Genomic DNA, 19,674 nt, shown 5'->3' on the forward strand with positions numbered 1-19,674 from the left:
GCTGCGGCGGGGCCTCCCGCAGGGCCCGGTGGCGGGGGGGAGCGGGGGGGCCTCGGTGCTCCATGTCGGTTCCCTCCTGCGGGAAATATGATCAGCGCCCCTGACGTGGTGGCCTTCACCAGAGAGGAGGAGCTGGAGGATGAGCTGTACAGCCAGCCGCCCCTGCCCGAGGAGTACTCGGTGCCGCTCTTCCCCTTCGCCAGCCCCGGTGCCAACCCCTGGGCCAAGGTCGCCAGCTCCAAGTTCACCCGGGACTTCATCCTCATCTCCGAGTTCTCGGAGCAAGTGGGGCCTCAGCCCCTCCTGACCATCCCCGATGATGCCAAAGTGTCGGGCACTTTCGATCTTAATTATTTTTCCCTTCGGATCATGTCTGTGGATTACCAGGCGTCCTTCGTGGGGCACCCTCCCGGCTCTGCCTACCCCAAGCTGAACTTCGTGGAGGATTCCAAAGTGGTGCTGGGGGACTCGAAGGAAGGAGCCTTTGCCTATGTCCACCACTTGACTCTCTACGACCTGGAAGCCAGGGGCTTCGTGAGGCCCTTCTGCATGGCCTACATCTCTGCTGATGAGCACAAAATCATGCAGCAGTTCCAGGAACTATCTGCTGAGTTTTCCAAAGCATCCGAATGCCTGAAGACAGGGAACAGGAAAGCTTTTGCTAACGAACTGGAAAAGAAACTGAAAGATCTCGACTACACCAGGACTGTCCTGCACAACGAAACCGAGGTACAGAAGAAAGCCAATGACAAAGGGTATTACACAACCCAAGCCATCGAGAAGGCCAACGAGCTGGCCAGCGTGGAAAAGTTGATCATTGAGCACCAAGACCTTCTGAAACAAATCCGGTCGTATCCCTACAGGAAGCTGAAGGAATCTGACTTCCACCCCTATGAGCCAGAGTCAGTGCTGGATCAGGCCAATGCCAGCTGTGACCAGGACCCGACTACCTCCGACCTTGGTGAGCCTGGTGACACTCCCCTCTATGCCCACCTGCCATCCTACACCCCCAAGCTCATCAAAGCAAAGTCTGCCAAATGCTTTGACAAGAAACTGAAGACGCTGGAGGAACTCTGCGATATCTATTTTTTCACCCAAACCCTTGACCAGTTGCACCAGATCGAGAGGACTTTCAGAGGTGATGTCTGCTACCTCCTGACAGAACAGATCAGCAGGGCACTCTTGAAGCAACAAAGTGTCACAAACTTCCTCTTTGAGGATGTCACTTTTCTGGATGAAAAACCACCTGAAAAACAGTACCGAGGCTGCCAGGGGCTCAGTCAAGATGCTGTGGATAGCAAGTGTTTGGAAGAGTCTCCTGCTCCTAAAGTGGTCATCAGCCTGGGCTCCTACAAGTCCAGCGTGGAGAGCGTGCCCATCAAGATGGAGCAGGAAATCGAGGACTCCCAAGAACCCAGAATGTCCGAGTCTGTCACCTTTGAGCAGCAGGAGAACCTGGACTACCTTGACGCGGATATCAAAGGCAGCATCAGCAGCGGGGAGAGCATCGAGGTTCTGGGGACGGAGAAATCCACGTCTGGCTTGACGAAATCAGAGAGCCAGGGCAGCCTGCCCATCAGCCCCAGCCCCCAGGCGGGACGCAGCAAGGTGGGCAGCCGGCGGACGGTCAGCGAGGACAGCATCGAGGTGCTCAGCACCTGTCCCTCCGAGGCCCTCATCCCGGAAGATTTCAAAGCCAGCTACCCAAGTGCCATTAACGAGGAATCTTACGTGGATGACGAAGAGGGGGGCCTTCGTTTCACCCCCAAACTGAGCCCGGACAACGAGCAGGGTGATGTTTCGAACCAGGAAAGCTTGGCGCAGGTCGATTCCGCCTGTTGTATCGGGAAGGAGAGTCCCAGTTTCCTCGAGCCTCTGCCTGCGCTGGGCCAGAAGCTGGGTGAGGAGGAGGGGGTGGTGAGGATCCCCCCGCAGCCTTACCGGCAGTCCGAGCTGGGACTGCGGGGGGGCTTCCCCTCCCACGATGGCATCTCGGGGGGGCTCCTTCCCTACGAGCTCGACTCGCGCTACACGACGGGCGGCCGGGAGGTCAGCAAGAGCAGCCTGGACGAGTGCTCAGACTCCACCAGCTACATCAGCAGCGCTGCCTCCACCTGCTCCGACCGCACCCCTTCTCCAGCTCACCTCGCCCGCCAGGCGAGCGAAAGGCACAAGAAGAAGGCCGGGCAGAACGCCCTGCGCTTCATCCGGCAGTACCCCTTCGCCCACCCCGCCATCTTCTCCCTGCTCAGTGGCAGGACCCTCATCGTGCTGGGGGAAGAGGAAGCCATAGTCAAGAAGCTGGTGACGGCGCTCTCCATCTTTGTGCCCAACTGCGGCGTTGACGCCAAGCCCGTGAAGCACTGGGTCACTTCCCCTCTGCACATCGTGGATTTCCAGAAGTGGAAGCTGATCGGGCTCCAGAGGTAAATGGAGGGTTTGTTTGTTTATCGTTGACGAGGTGCATGATAAATAATTTAATCTCCTGGTCTAGTTGAGGATGCCCCTGCTCACTGCACGGGGGTTGGACTAGATGACCTTGAAAGGACCCATCCAGCCAAACCATTCCATGATTCTCTGAACTTCAGAGGGGAATGGGAGGGCAGGGAAGGGTTCTGTCTAATTATCTGCACAGCTGCCATGAGTTTCTGCTTCTGGGATATGTTTTGAAGGGGGGTGTATTTGTCTGTCTCTTTATTTGAGCGAGAGGCACTTGCTGCCTGGCTCATACAAATTACTTGCCCAGGAGATTTTCTGCTGGTTTAGGTCTTAGCAGGGAACACAAGTCCCACTGGTTTCCTGGATGGTACAAGTGCTCCTGGAGTCTTCTTGCATGGTCTGCTTTCCCTCATCTTCCTGCTGAGACTCTTCCAACACTTCTAGCTAGAATTTTGGTTTTTTAAATGGAGGCTTTGACACAGGGAAGGTTTTCCCTTGTGGACCCTGATGAAGAGACAACGCGCTGTCAGGAAGTGGAGCGCCAGCACCTTGGGCTGTGTTGGCGAAGGTGTTGTGGGGGATGGCAGAGCCTGCAGAGCTGCTGGGCTCTCTTCAAGGGGTGCAGATGGACAGAGACTTATTTGTAACAAGGGAAAAAGGTTCATGGAGCTGTGTGGGCTGTGGTGTTGGAATTGCAGGTGAGGAGCAAAGGAAACTTCTCAGAATGAGGAGCATCGGGAGAGCAAGCACCTCTTCCCCAACCCACAGCCCTGAAATGGAGCTTCATGGTTTATATTTGCAGAAAATGATTGCTCAGCTCTCGAGGTTTTAGCCCTGCCTTTGTTGCTGGTGTGGAAAGGGTTTTCTTTGTGCCTTACCAGGGTGTGTTGGGGTGCAGGTGTGACAGGGAATCGGGGAATGGCCATGTCACCAAGTCACAGGAAACGTGAGTCAGAGTGGGCAGCTAATCGTGCAGAGCTGGAACAGCTCCTGACAGAGTGGTTCTGAGCAGCAGGAAAATCAAAACACAGAAATCTGCTCCCTGAGCTGCTGAGTGTTGCATCACGGGGGGGTTGGGGATGATGAAATCCTGAGCTGTGAGTTTACCCTCAGTTCTGTGCTGGGGAGGCAGGATGACAGCTCTGCTAACAACTCCTCCCAAACCTTTCTGTCTGTCAGGGAGGTTTTTAAAAGCTTCAAGTGCTTTACTTGGTGCTCAGTGTTTGTTGTTAGATGACATTTTTATAAACAAACCTCTCTTTTTTTTGTTGGGTTTTGTTTTTTTTTTCACGAACTGCTTGTCACATGTGTCAGTCACTGAAACTCTCCTCTGTGGAATGTTAATTAAGCGTTGAGTTTAATGTGAATGCTCTCAGAAAACCCTTTGTACTAGTGCTTTGGTAAGGAAATTAGATGCTGAATTAATTATTCCAGTGAGGCTGCTGTGTCCCCCAAGGTCAGACACTGCTTGGGCACAGGGACAGGCTCTGGGCTGGGGGCTGCATCTCAACCCAGAGACTTCAACCATGCAGAACTGAGGAGCAGAAGGTAGAGTTTGCGTAAGCTTGTAATTTGCATTTAAATAACATGAATTTAGGCTTGTCAGATAATTGGGTATTGTGAACTTGCTTATGAGGTTGCAGCTGGGTGAAGAATGCCCAGGCTCAGCCGGGGAATATTCTGGTTTAAGGATATTTTAAAGGAAAGGCAGAAGGTTTTGCTGACCACCTCAGAGCAGCTCCCTTCCAAAGCAGCGACTGGAAGAGCTTTTGGTGAGGAGGGTTTGGTTTGAGCTTCTGGGTCCTTGTTGTCACACCCAGAAGCTGCCAGCTGCTGCAGGATTTGCTGCTGTTCAGCAGAGGTGTCCTATCCCTCCCTCTCCATGTCACCCGTGGAGGAGGCCGCCCCGAGGTGCAGTTGTTTATGGAGCAGCACACGGGTAGTACAGATCAGTGCATGTGGGAGTCAGGGGATGGAGGTTTCTTTGGGATCTGTCAGGCTGGAGGGACTATTTTGGTCACTCCTGTGCTAGACTTTGCCTGCCAGTGCTGCTTCTTGCACCAGCTCATAAGCTAGAGGGACAACACACATTCTGTGGGGACACGGGCAGTCTGCTGCTTGTCTGCCTGGTCCCCTGCAGCTGCTGTCACCTCTCTCCTTGCTGTTTCAGGATGGTGTCACCTGCTGGGGTGAACGTGCTGCCTGCCCTGAGCCGGTACAGCCGGTATGTCAGCATCCTGGATGCTGACAGCAAGACTCTCCGCTGCCCCCTATACAAAGGCACCGTGGTGGCCCGGCTGGCAGATCACCGCACGCAGATCAAGCGAGGGAGCACCTACTATATGCACGTCCAGAGCATCCTCACCCAGCTGTGCTCAAAAGCCTTCCTCTTCACCTTCTGCCATCACTTGCACCTTCCCATCAGCGAAAGGGAACCGGAGGAATCCGTCGTGAGCCGCAGGATGAACTTTCTGAAGCTTCAGCTGGGCCTTGCCAATGAAGATATCAAAATTGTCCAGTATTTAGCTGAGCTGCTGAAGCTGCAGTATATTCAGGAACCTGACCAGGGGGTGAACTCTCTGCTCAGATTTGACTACGTCCCCAGCTCTTTGTACAAAATTTAGCCTCATGGGGGGGGGAGGGAGGGAAGGGAGGGGGTGGGATGTCTGCCTGCATCCTCAGAGCCTGGCACAGATCATCCATGCTTGACATCAATGCTGTCTGCTGTAGCTCTCACACGTTGGGAAGGGGCAGGGAAGCTGATGTGTTTGCAGGTGCCTCTGTTCCACAGAAATCGGTGTCTGAGGGACTGGTTTTCCATATGGTTCTTTGTAGCCAAGAATGTAGATGTTCCATCTCGTTAAACACTGGGCACTTCGTTGTGAAATGTTAGGAGGGGGCACTATTAACTTTTAAAACATAGCATGGCAGTGTCCCAGGGGGATAACGGCATAGAGGGAGAGTTGGGCTGTCTTGGGGATCATTACTGGGGGATGTGCAGCCCCCATGGTAACACAGTGCTCTACATGCTTCTGTCAGAGCCCTAAATGCTTGTTGGTCCCTTTCATGGAGCCAGAGTGGGGAATGTAAAGGCCACAGGAGGTTTTTCAACCCACCAGTGTCTTGCCTGAGTGCCGCTCGGAAGCTCCTCGGCAGGGTGGCAGATTGCAGTTCCCCATCTGTGCACAGCTGGTCCCTTCTGGCATTTTTCTGAGTTTCTTGAAGCTTCCCAGGGAGTGGGTTTTCCTTGGGCAGGTGGGAGAGCAGTGGAAGTACATGTGCTCTCCAGGAGGCCTTTTCTGGTTTCTGTCAGCTTGGTGAAAGTCTGGAAGGACTCCTGAATGCTGGTGAGCAGCGAGGCGCCCACTGCTGTGAATGTAGAGCACTGTGCCTTGTTAATTTGCCACATCCTATTTGCTGGGTGACCTCTTGAGGAGGGTGTGAGGGAGACCAGGAATTCTCACAGCATGCAAGGTTGATGGTGGCCTTTTAAAGAGCGAGGGGAACTGAACAGAGCGGGTGGGGGGACACCCCCATTTTTAAGTGCTTTCTGTGATGGGGAAATGAGCAGTGCAGTTCAGCTGCAGCTATGCTGTGAGACAACATCCTAGGAAGATACTAGTGTTCAGGAGAGATGGGGGATGAATGTGCTGGATTCCACATTGTGTCTGTAATAGTTTATCTTCTTTTTCTTTTCTTCTTTGTTTTTGTTTGAAGTTGGCTTTTGTGCCATGTGGTAAAGCAGGGTCAGCGTTGCTGCATGCTGCTTCTGTCGTGTCTCGACTACCTCTCCTGGGGTGCTCCTGGACAGGGCAGAACTGCTGCTCTCTGAGCCTGGATGCCAAGCAATTCCTTTTCAAAGCTTCTGTGCCATAAAGGTTGTGCCACCGCTGTGGTGACACTCCCAGATTGTTCCTGTCAGTCCCCAGGCACAGCACATCCCTCAGGAGTCTGCTTGGAGAAGCTGCTGCTTGGCCAGCGGTCCTGGGCTCCTGTTTGCTCAGCCTGGAGCTGTGTGGCCATAGCAGCCCTCGTGGTAGTTCTAAGCAAGAAAAGCCTTGCCAGGAAAGAGATCCTTGGTTTTATTTCTTGTTATCTCTCTGCTGATTATGAGGTGAGAACAGGGGAGTTCAGGCTGATGAGTTTTCTTGGTTGAGTCTGTTAAAACCTCCGTATATTGTGATGGTATGAGGCAGTGCTGGAGATGAATGTGATCTTCTTTCCATGCCTGTGGTGGTTTCTATGGACAAACTGGGGTTAGACCCCACTGAAACTCACTGTGAGAATCACACTGCTCCAAAACCCATGTCCTGAAGGCAAGGAGGCTCTGTGGGGAGGCTGTCATCTGGCACCATCATCCACCCTTCAGTGCTGCTGCCACTTCCTGCCTGGAAAGGGCTCTCGGGGGTGCAAACAGGACAGAAGGGCTCTTTCAGAAGTTAGTGTTGCTTCTGGTAACTGACATTGAGGCTCAGCCCAAGAAGTTGAGCTTGTGGTACTACTCCAGAGGGATTCCCAAGGTCAGGGGTTGCTTGTGGTGGTGTTTTTAGGTCGTGCATGGCATCACCTTCGCTGGGGGGGGAGCTGTGTGCCTGTGCACCTCTAAACCCCGTTTGAAGGCCTTTTCCTTCCCTAAGCTCTCCTGACTTCCTGCTGCATGTGAGCTGGGCCTGCTGGTGAAAGGCTTCCATGTCCTTAGAAAACATCTGCTTTTTCAAATGACTCGAGGTGTGCCCATGTTGATCTGTCTGCACCCCAACAGCTCCCATACTAATGCTGAGGTGAAACTCCCCAGGGGAAGAGGCATCGTGGTGATGAGTAACGCAGGTGACACCGGGCAGAGCAAAGCTCCTCGCTTCCTGCAGCTCTGGAGAAATGCCCTCGAGTGGCAGCTTTTTTGCTGCTGGAAACCGACGTGATGCTCTTAGGGTTTGAGGAGGGGAAGGATGCAGTTTCTTCCCACTGACTCATGTCTTCCTCCAGGCTCATGGCCCAGGGCAGTGGATCGGGATTGATTGTTAGTGCTGATTGATCTCACAGTGGTCTCTACCAGTGGCATTTGGCTGCACTCATAAATGGATAAATAACTCTCTTCTTGCTGCTCCCTCTGTCAAACCTGTATTATCTGATTTTCAAGGCCTCGTTGAGCAATACTTGCACTACCACCTGTCTGACCTGCTTCATCTCTCTGTCACAAAGCAGCTCTGGTTTGGGGGGGATGCCCTGGGGGCTTTGCTGGGACCATTGCACATTTCCAAGCGGGAGCTCTGTGTTATCTGCAACTCGTACGGGAGTTGTGGGGAAACACACCTGGGAATACTTGTCCTAAAGCTGGCTCACAGCAGGGTCACCTGGTAGCTTGGCTAACAGGGAAAAGGGAGCTACGTTGGGTATCTCCTAACTGCTGGTGGTGTCTGTAGCAGTAGCAGCAATGGGTTGGAGGCCAAATGCAGCAGGGTGTTCGGGAGCCGAGTCCCTCTTTGCTCAGTAATGTCTCTGTCTGACCTTCTGCTCTTGTACAGCAAAGATCCCTATCTTGGCACTTTAAGACTTTCCTCATCTTCACTGTGTTACCTCACCAGTTTCTGATATTCCCAGGCTCAGAACAAGTTACAGTCTCCACATAGCAGCTCCTGCCTGAACCTGTGCCCGCGCGTGCCGGTCAGCGTGCACGCAGGGCAGGTTCCTCGCAGCCGCGGTGCAATACTCACCCGCCCTGGCAGCCAGCAGTGCCCCCTTCCCTGTGCCCTGCCAGCATGCTCCTGTCCCACTGGATCCCCTCTGCCCTTTCTCTGCTGGCTGTCAGAATGTTCTGATGGAGAATCCACCACCACGAAGGTCTCCCCTGGTGTCTGCTGCCTGGCCGGGAGGGCAGGGCTCCATGTTCTTACTCCTCTGCTCTGGGAGAGGAGCTGCCAGCCCTGCTCTGTGCTACACGATTCAGCCATAGGAGTGGGCGATACAAACCCAGCACAGGTTTCATTTCTCAGAGAACAGTGCTCGGATTTACTGTCACCTGGTAGCAATCACTTTGTAAGCAGCTCCAAAGCTGCCTTGCCTTGACTAGGGGAGTACTGCCTCTGCTCTAGCAATATTCACCATTCGGGGAAGGGGTAGAAGAGGTGAGAGGTGATGGCTCTGTCCCTCCTAGCATGTTTTTTGGTTTTCATTGAGCATGGGGGGGTCCCAAGCCCCTGGCTGAAGGGTGGGTGACAGCCCACACTGTGGATTCAGCATCTCGGAGATCTGGGCAGGACCCGGGGCTCGTAGCAGCACTCTGCAAAGGCTCAATGGTGCATCGGGAGAATCAGTGAGGTGCAGGAGCCTGCCTGCTCCAGGCTGTGCCCTGGCAGCACAGCGACTGTACCCCAAAAACATCAGGGTCACCAACCCACCAGTCCCCCAGTGGCATTTTAATAACTGGAAGGCAGAAACAGGGTATCCGGTCCCACTGGCCACCTCGCTCTTAGCACGGGGTTGGGGCTGGGCTGGGAGCTGCCTCCCAGGGCTGTCAGGAGGTGGTGGTGAGGAATTCTCATCTTATTTTAAAGCACTGTATCCTACACCTGCATGTTGAGTTCTGTGTGTGTGCGTGTGCCCGTGCGTGCCGAATGCTTGCGTCGTAGTTAGAGCGAGTGTGACCGGGAGAAACCCAAGAAGCATGTCTTAGTGTCGTGCTGTGTTACTGCACAAGAGTTTAACAGATGTTAATGCCAAATGACTAGTCTGAGAAATGTACTTTTAAAAAAAAAAAAAAATTATTTATTTGGGTTCAGATATTTTTGAAATACAAAAAAAAAAAAAAAAAAAAAAAATTGGTTGTATTTTTTAAAGCTTATAATTCTTGTCATACATTGTGGTGAAATTCTTAATTTTACCGTGCTTATTAAAAAATGGTTCTACCTAAGTGTTGTGCTCAGAGGATCTGAGGAGATGCCAGAGATGCTGGCTCTGATGGGATGGTGATCCCAGGAGGGCTGTTTGCTGGGGTGCTGGTCCCTGCTCATGCTGTGGGCAGGGGCTTTAACCTCATCTGTTACTCCCACAGACAGAGAGAGCAGGATGGAACCTTGTTGTGAGGGCTGCCTGGTGTTCCTTCCAGCTGGAACACTGAATGGTGAAGGAGTTGGTTTCCCTGCAGGGAGGCTGTGCTGTGCTCAGGGGGGTCCTGTACCCCAAAAGAGAGGGGAGAAGGGGGTAAGAGCCAAACAAGGCACTGCTGCTGCACTGGTTCCAGTGCCAGTAGGGAGGTGCTGGGTGAAGGCACTGAGGCATTGGTCTGGGAGCTTGCTGCTGCCCTGTGCACTCCCCTTGCTCAGGGTGCAGGGGTTTCCCTTTACAGGACTGGCAGCCCCGGGAGAGGGAAGGTCGCTGCAAAAGCTTCCACCTCTTCCTTCAGCGCCTTCAACTCCCCCTGGTATTTCTCCTCCCTGAGTTTGTCCTTGAATTCCTTCAGCGTAGCCTTGGGGCTCATGTCCTTCTGGACACGCAGCGTCAGCTCGATCCCTGCCGGGATGGGAGATGTGTGGGTCAGCCCTGTGGCTGCAACACCCACGTGAGGAGCTGCCCTGAATCCAGGACTGCTGCTGGAGCCGAGACTCGAACCCCACACACACCCTCCTGGCCTCACCTCTGTGGATGTACTGAGCCACCTGGTGGAAATCATCCTGCCGGAACCCGCGGGAGGTGAGAGCCGGCGTCCCGAACCGCAGCCCACTGGGGCGCAGGGCGCTGATGTCACCTGCACCACAACAAAGTCAGACGTGACCAAACCTGGTACCAAAACCACCACCACGCACAAGTTTTCAGCCCAGTTCCCAGGGTGGACTGAGAGCTCTGTGGGAAGCTCTGCAGAGCCCATGGGAGGTGCCCAGCGTGCAGGGCAGGATGTGGCAGGGCTGGTGGGATCCCTCACCGGGACAGGTGTTCTTGTTGCAGGCGATGGAGCAGAGCTCCAGCACCCGCTCAGCACGGCCACCATCTGTCCCTCTGCTGCGCAGGTCCAGGAGGATCAGGTGGTTGTCGGAGCCCCCTGAGAAGAGAAGAGTTTGGTGGGAGATGTGGGACTGGGACAAGTGCTGCTCCCGCACCACTGGTTTGGGGGTAGAAGGTAGGGGAATGGGGGCTGCTTCCAAACAGTTTTGTGGATGTTCTGAGGAACTGTGACAGCAGAGCCCTGGACCCCCAGCCTCATCCCAACACCAAGATGTGTCCTCACCAGTGACGATGTCGTAGCCCAGCTCCATCAGCGCCGTCGAGAGCGCCCTGCAGTTGGCCACCACCTGCAGCTGGTAGGCCTTGAACTCGGGTGTCATGGCCTGCTGCAGAGCCACGGCGATCCCTTCGGGAGGAAAGCAGGCAGGGTGAGCTGGTGGGCACTGCCAGCAGAAGGTATTCTGGAAGCTGAGCAAACTGATGGACAATCCCTTCCCCTAACTGGGCTGGTGGCATTGCCATGAACCAAAAAAAAGATGGGACAAGCCTGGTCACTCTTTGGACAAGGCTGGGTCAATCCAGCTGCTCTGTGCTGCAGGATCTCCAGGATGCAAGCCCCTGGGGGCAGCTGCTGCCCCCTCCACCACTTCTGGGTGTCCCAACCCAGTCTGGACGTTGCCAACCCAGAGCTAGGGACCAGCCCAGCTGTGTACCTGCAATGGCATGGTTGTGTGGGCCTCCCTGCAGCCCGGGGAAGACCGCCTGGTTGATGAGGCTCTCCAGGTTGTAGAGTGTTTCCTTGCCCGTCTTGGGGTCCACACTGCGGGTGCCTGTGGAAGGAGGGCAGGATTGCTCATGAGGCAGCTCAGCTTCCCTTCTCCCACCCCTGGCCACTCAGGGATTGGGGTTGTTCCTCTTCAAATCTGGGCTACAGTTGGCCCTGGGAAGCTCCTCAGATGCTTCCAGGAAGCCCTGGACCTTCCTGCCTACCCATCAGGAAGGAGCTTTTAACTTGCAGCCCTTCCACGTGGGAGCGTGTGTTTCTCCCTGATCAGGCACCTTTGCGGTAGAAGATCATTCCAGCCCTGCAGCCCCTCAAGGTCTTGTGGGTGGTGGTGGAGACAACGTCGCAGTGGTCAAAGGGGGAGGGCACCACACCAGCAGCCACCAGCCCGCTGATGTGGGCCATGTCAGCCATCAGGTAGGCACCGTTGTCGTCGGCGATCTTCCGCATGCGGGCGTAGTCCAGGTTGCGCGAGTAGCAGCTGACACCTGCAGGGAGGTGGCACAGGGAAGGGATGGGGGCAGATGGTTGAGGATCCTGCTGGTGAGGATGTGTTCTGGTCCTGAAGCTGTAGCCTCTATGGGCTTTCAAGGGTGCTGCTGATTTCAGGGAGCCACCCCCACCCAGGGTGGGTCACCAGGGAGGTGTGTGAGGGATTGAGCCTCACCTGCTATGATCAGCTTGGGGTGGAAGAGGCGGGCGTTCTCCTCCAGCCGGTCGTAGTCAATGTAACCAGTCTTGGGGTTGACCTGGGGAAGGAAGAGAATGGCTCAGCTCCTGAGGAAGAGGAGGGTTCACCTTGGCATGGGTGAAGATCAGCTGCAGCGCTGTCCTGCAGGAGAGGGTGCTGTGAGCTGGACACAGGTACTTATGAGGACCATATCCTGGCTCTGGCTGGATCAGCTCTCTGTACCTTGTAGGGCATGGACTCAAAGAAGACAGAGGTGGCAGAGATCTTCTTCTTGTCCGTCATGAACCCATGGGTGAGGTGGCCCCCATCAGGCAGGTCCAGCCCCATGATCCTGCCGTGGGGCTCCACCAGGGCCGTGTACACAGCAAAGTTTGCGGGTGACCCTGCAGCAAGAGCACACCAGGCTGGTTATAGGGGCTGGGGTGTGCTGGTGCAGCCAGCCTGGCTCTCCTGAGCACCCCATTACCTGAGTAGGGCTGGACGTTGACACCCCACTTCTGGGGGTCAAGCTGGTAGGCCTGCAGGGCTCGCTTCTGGCACAGCCTTTCCAGCTCATCTACAAACTCTGTCCCACCGTAGTACCTGCCAGTAAAGGATGGGACAGGGGTTAAACCAAACCCTGTGACCAAGCTCTGGAAAACCCGATGATGCCACCAAGACACCAGCTGCAGCAGATGTGACCCTGCTGAGATCCTCCCATGTGTGGCCAAGGACAGAAGCTGAGACGGTCAGATCCCACCCTGGAGGAGCTTGGCTGCCAGCATCAGGATGTTGCTTTCTCTCTAGAGGTGAGATTTGGCAGCGTGGGTGGTTCCTCCCCTCCCTGCAAGGGTTTGGTTGGGTGGGACTCTGCCCCAGCCCTGTACCTCTGCCCTGGGTAGCCCTCAGAGTATTTGTTGTTCAGGCAGGATCCCAGGGCCTCCAGGACTGCTCGGCTTGCAAAGTTCTCTGAGGCGATTAACTCCAACCCCAGCTTCTGCCGCTGCTTCTCCTTCTTGATGATGCTGTGAACCTTTGGGGGGAGGGGAAGAGAAACACCTTCACCCGTGCTGGCTCTGCATGCAGATGTGGATGCTTCAGCACAGGGGGTGCATCCTCTGAGGGAACAAGGCATGGGAAGGGGTCTGGAAAGGTGCTGGAGAAGGGAGGAGAGATCTCTTGTCCAGCTCACCCCAAACAGCTCATATGTCCAGCCACAGGCTATGTTTTGGGTTTCTACCTGTCAGGAAGCTGCCACATAATTCAGCTGTCATTTGGGCTAGGGAATCAAGGGCAACTGCCACGTGGCCTGGTGGGCTGGCTGCTCTGGTGTGGGCACTGGAGCTCCAAGGAAAGGGGGACAGGCAGTAGATGCAAAGTTCTGATTGTGTTACGTGCACAAGAATGTCCCTCCTCTCCACCTCTTGCTGCAGGCATAGAAGGCATGGAGCATGGATGGGTCCTACCAGCTCAGTTTTGGATAATTTTCCTGCCACATCCCTGGCCTGAGGAGATCAACATGCCCACAGCTGCCCAGGGGATGAAGGAAGTGGTTGCTGGGCAGGGGCCAGGATGGGGCTCTCACCTCTGGATCATTGGTCTCAAGTGGCTCCATTACCATCCTGTTATGTGAGGTCCAGAGCTCGGTGCTGGGGAGGCTCCCGATGCCCTGCATTGAGTTGGCCATCCTCCTGCTGTGCCTGAGGTCACCTGCCAGCAGAGAGGGGAGTCTGTGGGTCAGGCTGGGCTGGCAGTGGGGCTGGGGGAGTCTGTGCTGTATCCCTGCCTGCCTGCTCCCACCCCACGTCTTCCCTGGAAACAGAGGGACCAGCCACGGGCTGGGACCTGTTGGGTGAGGAAAACACAGATATTATGTCACCCCTCAGCTACCTTCCCTTGTGTTTGGCCACAAGGGCATAACCACAGTGGGTCAGAATCTGGCCCCAGAACCCAACCAAAGCAAGCACAGCTGGTGAAGCTGGGCCAAAAGCAGCAGCAGCTCTGCCTCTGCTTGACTCCTCAGCACAGTGATGCCCCGGGCATGGCTGGAGTCCTCCTGCCCGTTGTTTGACAGCTCTGGTGTTAGAATGCAGAGCACAAGCTCAACTTCTGCCTTGGCTGAAGCAATAGATCTTTATACTCATTAACCCCGCAAGGCCAGTGAAGGGCCGTGAGCAGGTTATTAAGCAATCGCACTGAGTTTGCTTGTGCCAGGCTGCTTAAATCCATTTGGCACGACCTGTGGTACTCTGCCCTTGTCCTGCTGCTCTCCCCAAGGGAGGGAATCCCTGCTGTCTGAAAATCTGGGACAGGAAAACGGTCTGCGAGGGGCGGGGCAGGATGCAACGCTCCAGCTTTGAGTGGGATGGGTGGATCTGGTGTCTCCCTTCAGCATAACCTGCAGCGGTACTCACATCCAGTGCAGAAGGCTCAGAGAGGAGAGATCTCCCCGTTCCCCACCCAGATCCCGATTTACACCCTCGTTGTGGGACACCAGTCCAGCCCTGCCAGTGCACCTGCTGCATGGGGCACCCCAGCCCCCAGGCTCAGCACCTCCCGTGTCTCAGCTCCACCACCCTCCGCATCCCCGAGGGGCTCCCAGCGCTGCACACCCCCTGCACCGACACCAGCAGTGGGGCTCCTGTACGCCCCGGTTCCTGTCCCGGTGCCCGCTCGGTCCCTACCCGCCCGCTGATCCCGATCCCGATCCCGCTCCTGATCCCGATCCCGGTCCCAAGCCCGGTTCCGCCTCGCCACGCGGGAGCCCGCTCGCCTACCATAGGCCGCCTGGACACGCCCCCTCCGCCCATCGCCCAATCAGCGCCTCGCTCCGCCCCGGGAAACCGGTGGCGGGGAACAGGCTCGGGAAGCGCCTAAGCCAATCAGCGCCGGGATCTTCCGCCTCCCCGCCTCCTATTGGCCCGTGCCGGGGCGGGGTCGGTGGCGCTTCCAGCACTTGGAGGCCGGGGCGGGGGTGACCTTGGCCGGGGCGGGTGGGGGTTCCGCTGCTGCCACCCCCTCCCAGCTCACCCCCCTCCCAGCTCACCCTCCTTGTCACCTCCCTCCCCAGGACACCCTTCCCTTCCGACCCTTCCTTCACCTCCCCCCAGCCTCGCCGTCACCCTGCAGCCTCGGCTCCTCCTGCCGTGCCCCCTCGGGGCTCTCTCCCAGCCCCAGGATGTTCCCAGCGCCCCCGGGCTGCCCCTCGCCACCCCCGAGGACGGGAGTGCCCCGCCACCCCGCACCGGGCAAGGTCCCCAAAAAGCCTAGGTCCCAAAGCCATGTCCCCAAGAGAGCGGGCGTGCCAGGGTCACAGCACCGGGGGAGCGGTGTCTGCCCTGTCGCCTCCCCCTCTTCGGCGGAGGGCGCCCACTCGAGGGGTGGGAGGTGCAGGCGGGAGAGGGTCCCTGTGTTCCCCGTGCTTTGCATCCGAGCCTGCAGGTGGGCTTGGCACATCAGCCCCAGGAGCTTGTGGCTATCCGGGGCTGCAGGGGTTAAATCAATGTCCCACAGACTGAGGAACAAGAGGAGGGAATAAAGGAACCTGCGGTATTCCTCGTGGTCCCGAGCCATGGGAAAATGGGGCGAGGCAGTGTGAGTCAGTCTGGAGAGGAGCAGCATCTCAAAGGGGACTCAGCCAGGAGGCAAGACCCGAGGTGGGAGAACCATAGCAGCCAAGGAGCGTGGTGAGTCCAGCTGGGAGCTGCCAAGGTGTTGGGCGAGCAGGAGGGGCAAGGGGGACCACCGGGAGGGTGGCCTGTGGGTGACAGGTTCATGGTGACACCAGAACACACCATGGGTACCATTCTGCTATTAAAGTGGCAGGTCCTTGTTGAAGGAACAGTCTTTCAAGTGAATCTTTTATCATTCTGAGTGGGTTTTGCTGTCATAATCTGTCAGTGGGCATCAGCAGGGCACAAGTCACAGTGAAGGATTTGGTTTTCCATGGCCCGTGTCAGATTGCTGTTGTAGGTAGGTGGTGGAGGTGTTGCTGTGACAGTGCCAACACTGACAGCAAAACCTGGGTGGCTTTCTCTGGTCGTGCTCATTTCTGTGCCACGCAGATGCTACACAGAAGGACTTTATATATGAAGGTGTAGAATCTGGTTTCATGTATACATTTTTTGTAGCAAAGCTGTTCACCTCCCTTGAGCTGTAGGAGCAGCAGGTAACAGGGTGTGTGCTGTTACGATTTCAGGACACGGGCTGGCTGGTGATGGAGAGCATCTCCTCTTCCTCTTCCCTCTTCTCTGCCAGTTCCCCCACTGTGCCACCTGAGAACACCACTGCCCATGATGACTCCTCCAGCCTCCAGAAGAGCATGCACATCCTCTCCATGGTGGTGTACGGCATCGCCTGTCTGCTGGGGGTGACGGGGAACGGCCTGGTCATCTGGATCGCAGGCTTCAAGATGAAGAAAACGGTGAACTCCGTCTGGTTCCTCAACCTGGCCATTGCTGACTTCATCTTCACGTTTTTCCTGCCCCTCAGCATCGCCTACACCGCCCTGGGCTTCCACTGGCCGTTTGGGAAGCTCCTCTGCAAGCTCAACAGCACCATCGCCTTCCTCAACATGTTTGCCAGCGTCTTCCTCCTGACAGTCATCAGCATGGACCGCTGCGTTTCCGTCGCCTTTCCCATCTGGTCTCACAACCACAGGAGTCCGGAGCTGGCAGGCAGGATCTCACTGGGGACGTGGGTCCTGGCTCTCTTCCTCAGCTCTCCGTACCTCGTCTTTCGGGACACTGTGGTCAGCTCCAGGAACATCACCAGCTGCTATAATAACTTTGCCCTCTCCGATGACTACACGTCCGAAGCCACGCGGAGGCTGTGGAGGATGCGGCATAAAGCGATGATCGTAACGCGATTCCTGTGTGGGTTCCTCATCCCTTTCACAGTGATTGTCATCTGCTACATCGTTGTTGCTGTCAAGATGAAAAGAAGGCAGTTGGCCAGCTCTGCAAAGACATACAGAATTATCATTGCTGTCACAATCTCATTTTTCCTCTGTTATTTCCCCTACCATGTCTTCTCCTTGCTGGAAATATCCAAAAACTCTTCCAGTCATGAGGTGAAAATGGCACTTTACATAGGGATCCCTGTGGTTTCCAGCCTTGCTTTCTTCAACAGCTGCATCAACCCCATCCTGTATGTCTTTGTGGGGCCAGATTTCAAGGAGAAGTTTCGCCAGTCCATCCTGTCAACCTTTGAAGGGGCCTTCAGTGAGGAGTCGTTCCTGGGCAGCCTGAGCAGCAGGAGAAAGTCCAGGTGTGCTTCAGAAGCTGAGGTCCCAAGGGACTGAGCGAGTGCTGGTGTGTGTGTGTGTGTGTGTGTGTGTGTGTAGCAGTTCTTTTCTCTGCAAGTTCTCCTTGTTTCAGAGCTGCAGTTGCAGGACTGGGGGCTGCAAAGGGCTGTGCATGCAAACAAAGAGTGATTTGAAGTTTTGGAGGTATCTCAAACCTTCTATGACTTAATATATTGCAGAAATCAAACAACTATCTGGAGCTGAGCTACAGCTCAGTGGAAAAAGGAAAGTCAAAGGATGTTTGTGCCCCATTTTGTGCCACTTCCTTGGCTGCCTTCCTTCCCTGTTCCTTTTCCACTCCCTATGGTCCATCGTACCTGGCAATCTGGGTGAAGTCTTTGGGGACAAGTCCTGTTTGCATTTCCATTGGGTTAACCTGCCTGCAGTGCATTTGCACATGGCAAGCCAAGGGAACAGTTTGTTTCTTGCCCTTGCCAGACTTTCCTGGTAGCTGAACTCTGCTGGAGTTCCACCAGGGGGCAAAGATTTCCGGTGGTGCCACAGTAAGAGGGCTGCACTGGCATTTCGGTGCCCAGAGAGGAGAAGGGAGGGGGAAGCTATTCCATAAATAAAGAAAATACAAAGATCCTTTCCTGTGTATCACTGCAGTCTGGTGCATGAGCTCCTGAAGTTTAAGCAGAGGATAATAATAATAAAAAAAATTAATTGAATGTGTAGTGGGATCTATCTGGAGGCCTTCTCAAAAATGTTTCCTTTGAAAAAGGGGATTAAGTCAAATGGCTGCATGCATTTTGTAGGGAGTAGCTGGTGAAACACTCATCTTTTCTCTCCCCCCAGATGTGTGGAAAGATGAGTTATTAGTTGTGCTCCAGTTACTCAGGGTTGATGTACAGCGTAACTATTTCTGAGAAGTCGTTGTCTGTGTGAGTGTGTCTGACACATTTCTAGCCCTCAAGTAGCACAGTTCTGACATTTGGTACTGTTGGTGAATGAATCTTAAGCCTCATTAAACAGATGTAAAACATACCCAGCCTGCTGTGTTGCCTGTGTGATAAAACACAAGTTGATCCAACTTGACTCAATCTGCTCCTCTTTGGTACTAAAGCAACTAGATACAAAGATGAAATACTCAGAATTTGGAAATGACTGGCATGAGCTCATGACTGAAGCAGGCAGGATGCAACCTGGGTGTGAGGAGTTGCCTGGGACACTCTGTCCACGTGGATGTGGTTCCCAGCCCACAGCTCAGCCTTCCCAGTGGGTTTCAGACCTTTTGGTAGGTTTGAAAATGAGTGATTTGGAGAAGAAGGATGAGATAGTGTGGCTGAACCCCCCTTTGGTCAAGTTTTGTATTTGCAGACTGCTCAGGATGAAGATGGTGAGACTTTTCTTCCCAGGACTGATCAACCTCTGAACCTCTTTGATTTTCCTAAGCAGAAAGTGTTGGTCATGTGAAGGGGAATGGCAGCATTGAGGCACTCTCTTTCCCAGCCCATCCCAGGCAGCTACACGAGCAGGTGACTGTCTCCTGGCCTGCCCAATCTGCCATTTGTCTCATTCCTTCTGCCAGAAAGCTGCCTCAGAGCCTCACTGCTCCAACAGCTGGAAAAATCTTTGGCTCCCAGCCTGAATGCACAAATTTACACGTGCCTCACTTGCCTGCATGGGTGACATGACTGAGTGAGAGCTGTCACTTGAACATGTTAGGGATTCATTATGGGTCTGCTGGGCCATGCAATATTAAATGAAGGTCGTGATCCTACAGGCATGCATGTACTTAACCTCAAATTCATCCCTAAACCCTCTGAGAACAGGGGATTTAACAAGACCATCCATATGTCAAGCATGAGTGGAGAGATTTACCCTTTGCCACAAATTGCTGCCTGCCATCCAGATAAAACTGCACCCTTTGCTAGGCAGCATGCAACTCTGAGGCTATTTACTTGCTCCTGGTGGTAAATTACACCATTGATTGCAGTGTCAAGGTTGTGCAGACCAGCATTTGCTCTTTCTGGTTTTCTTTATCTGTTTGCAGAGCCCACGTAATTCCTTGTGACAGGAGTCTCTGAGAGCACTGGACTGGGGCCTTGGGCTCCTGTCGTGCCTCTCCTCACACCAACACCCTGGGAAGTCAGGACTTGATGTATTGACTGATTTGTAGTAGGAAGGAAAGCAATTTTCTGGGTCATTTGGACATCCAAGGTGGGTACAGGGTTGCCACGGGACAGTATGATTTCAATGAAGCAAAGTGTCATGGTGATCTAAGGATTTATTACTAGGAGACAAATAGGCAGCTCACCTACAGAGCACCATCTCCTCCCTGGCACCCCAGCCAAGCCCAGCAAGCCTTGAGCACGAGATGGGTCTGTCACCTCAGCTCTGATCCCTGACCCTTGTGCAAGGAGAAGCTGTGCTGACATCAATACAGGGTCAGGCTGCCAAGGGACTGGTTCCAAGATAAATCTCCCATTGTATCGAGTTCCCTCATGTCCAACCTATCTCGTTATCACAGTGATAATTGTGACAGCCCCTAATTCCCAGGAGGGAGGCTGTTAATTCTCACTGATACCTGTGTTTATC

General features: G+C 54.7%; 3 protein-coding genes across 6 annotated transcripts; 2 read left to right on the top strand and 1 right to left on the bottom strand.

Annotated features, from left to right (window-relative positions):
- On the top strand, positions 1 to 9,197 carry SMCR8 (SMCR8-C9orf72 complex subunit). 2 transcript variants are annotated; one of them, XM_008498910.2, is made up of 2 exons: positions 1 to 2,426; positions 4,610 to 9,197. In XM_008498910.2, exons 1-2 carry the CDS (start codon positions 88 to 90, stop codon positions 5,061 to 5,063), a joined length of 2,793 nt encoding a protein of 930 aa, XP_008497132.2. In that variant the 5' UTR covers positions 1 to 87; the 3' UTR covers positions 5,064 to 9,197. The 2 variants fall into 2 exon arrangements, with proteins under 2 accessions (XP_008497132.2, XP_030315500.1); XM_030459640.1 differs by having other exon boundaries at positions 4,614 to 4,729.
- A 171-nt stretch (positions 9,198 to 9,368) lies between these two features.
- SHMT1 (serine hydroxymethyltransferase 1) lies at positions 9,369 to 14,591 on the bottom strand. 2 transcript variants are annotated; one of them, XM_030459641.1, is made up of 12 exons: positions 14,513 to 14,591; positions 13,414 to 13,538; positions 12,716 to 12,861; positions 12,316 to 12,431; positions 12,072 to 12,232; positions 11,826 to 11,907; positions 11,434 to 11,646; positions 11,088 to 11,204; positions 10,658 to 10,780; positions 10,355 to 10,471; positions 10,070 to 10,180; positions 9,369 to 9,945 (listed from the first exon to the last, which is right to left on the bottom strand). In XM_030459641.1, exons 2-12 carry the CDS (start codon positions 13,513 to 13,515, stop codon positions 9,776 to 9,778), a joined length of 1,458 nt encoding a protein of 485 aa, XP_030315501.1. In that variant the 5' UTR covers positions 13,516 to 13,538; positions 14,513 to 14,591; the 3' UTR covers positions 9,369 to 9,775. The 2 variants fall into 2 exon arrangements, with proteins under 2 accessions (XP_030315501.1, XP_030315502.1); XM_030459642.1 differs by lacking the exons at positions 12,716 to 12,861; positions 14,513 to 14,591 and having other exon boundaries at positions 13,414 to 13,505.
- Positions 14,592 to 15,098: 507 nt separating this feature from the next.
- LOC103533084 (chemokine-like receptor 1) lies at positions 15,099 to 18,120 on the top strand. 2 transcript variants are annotated; one of them, XM_030459643.1, is made up of 2 exons: positions 15,099 to 15,269; positions 16,027 to 18,120. In XM_030459643.1, the coding sequence occupies exon 2, from the start codon at positions 16,045 to 16,047 to the stop codon at positions 17,128 to 17,130; it is 1,086 nt and encodes a 361-aa protein (XP_030315503.1). In that variant the 5' UTR covers positions 15,099 to 15,269; positions 16,027 to 16,044; the 3' UTR covers positions 17,131 to 18,120. The 2 variants fall into 2 exon arrangements, with proteins under 2 accessions (XP_030315503.1, XP_008497131.1); XM_008498909.2 differs by having other exon boundaries at positions 15,175 to 15,514.
- The last annotated feature ends 1,554 nt before the right edge of the window (positions 18,121 to 19,674 follow it).

Source organism: Calypte anna, chromosome 14, assembly GCF_003957555.1.
Source record: "Calypte anna isolate BGI_N300 chromosome 14, bCalAnn1_v1.p, whole genome shotgun sequence".
Taxonomy (NCBI): Eukaryota; Metazoa; Chordata; class Aves; order Apodiformes; family Trochilidae; genus Calypte; species Calypte anna.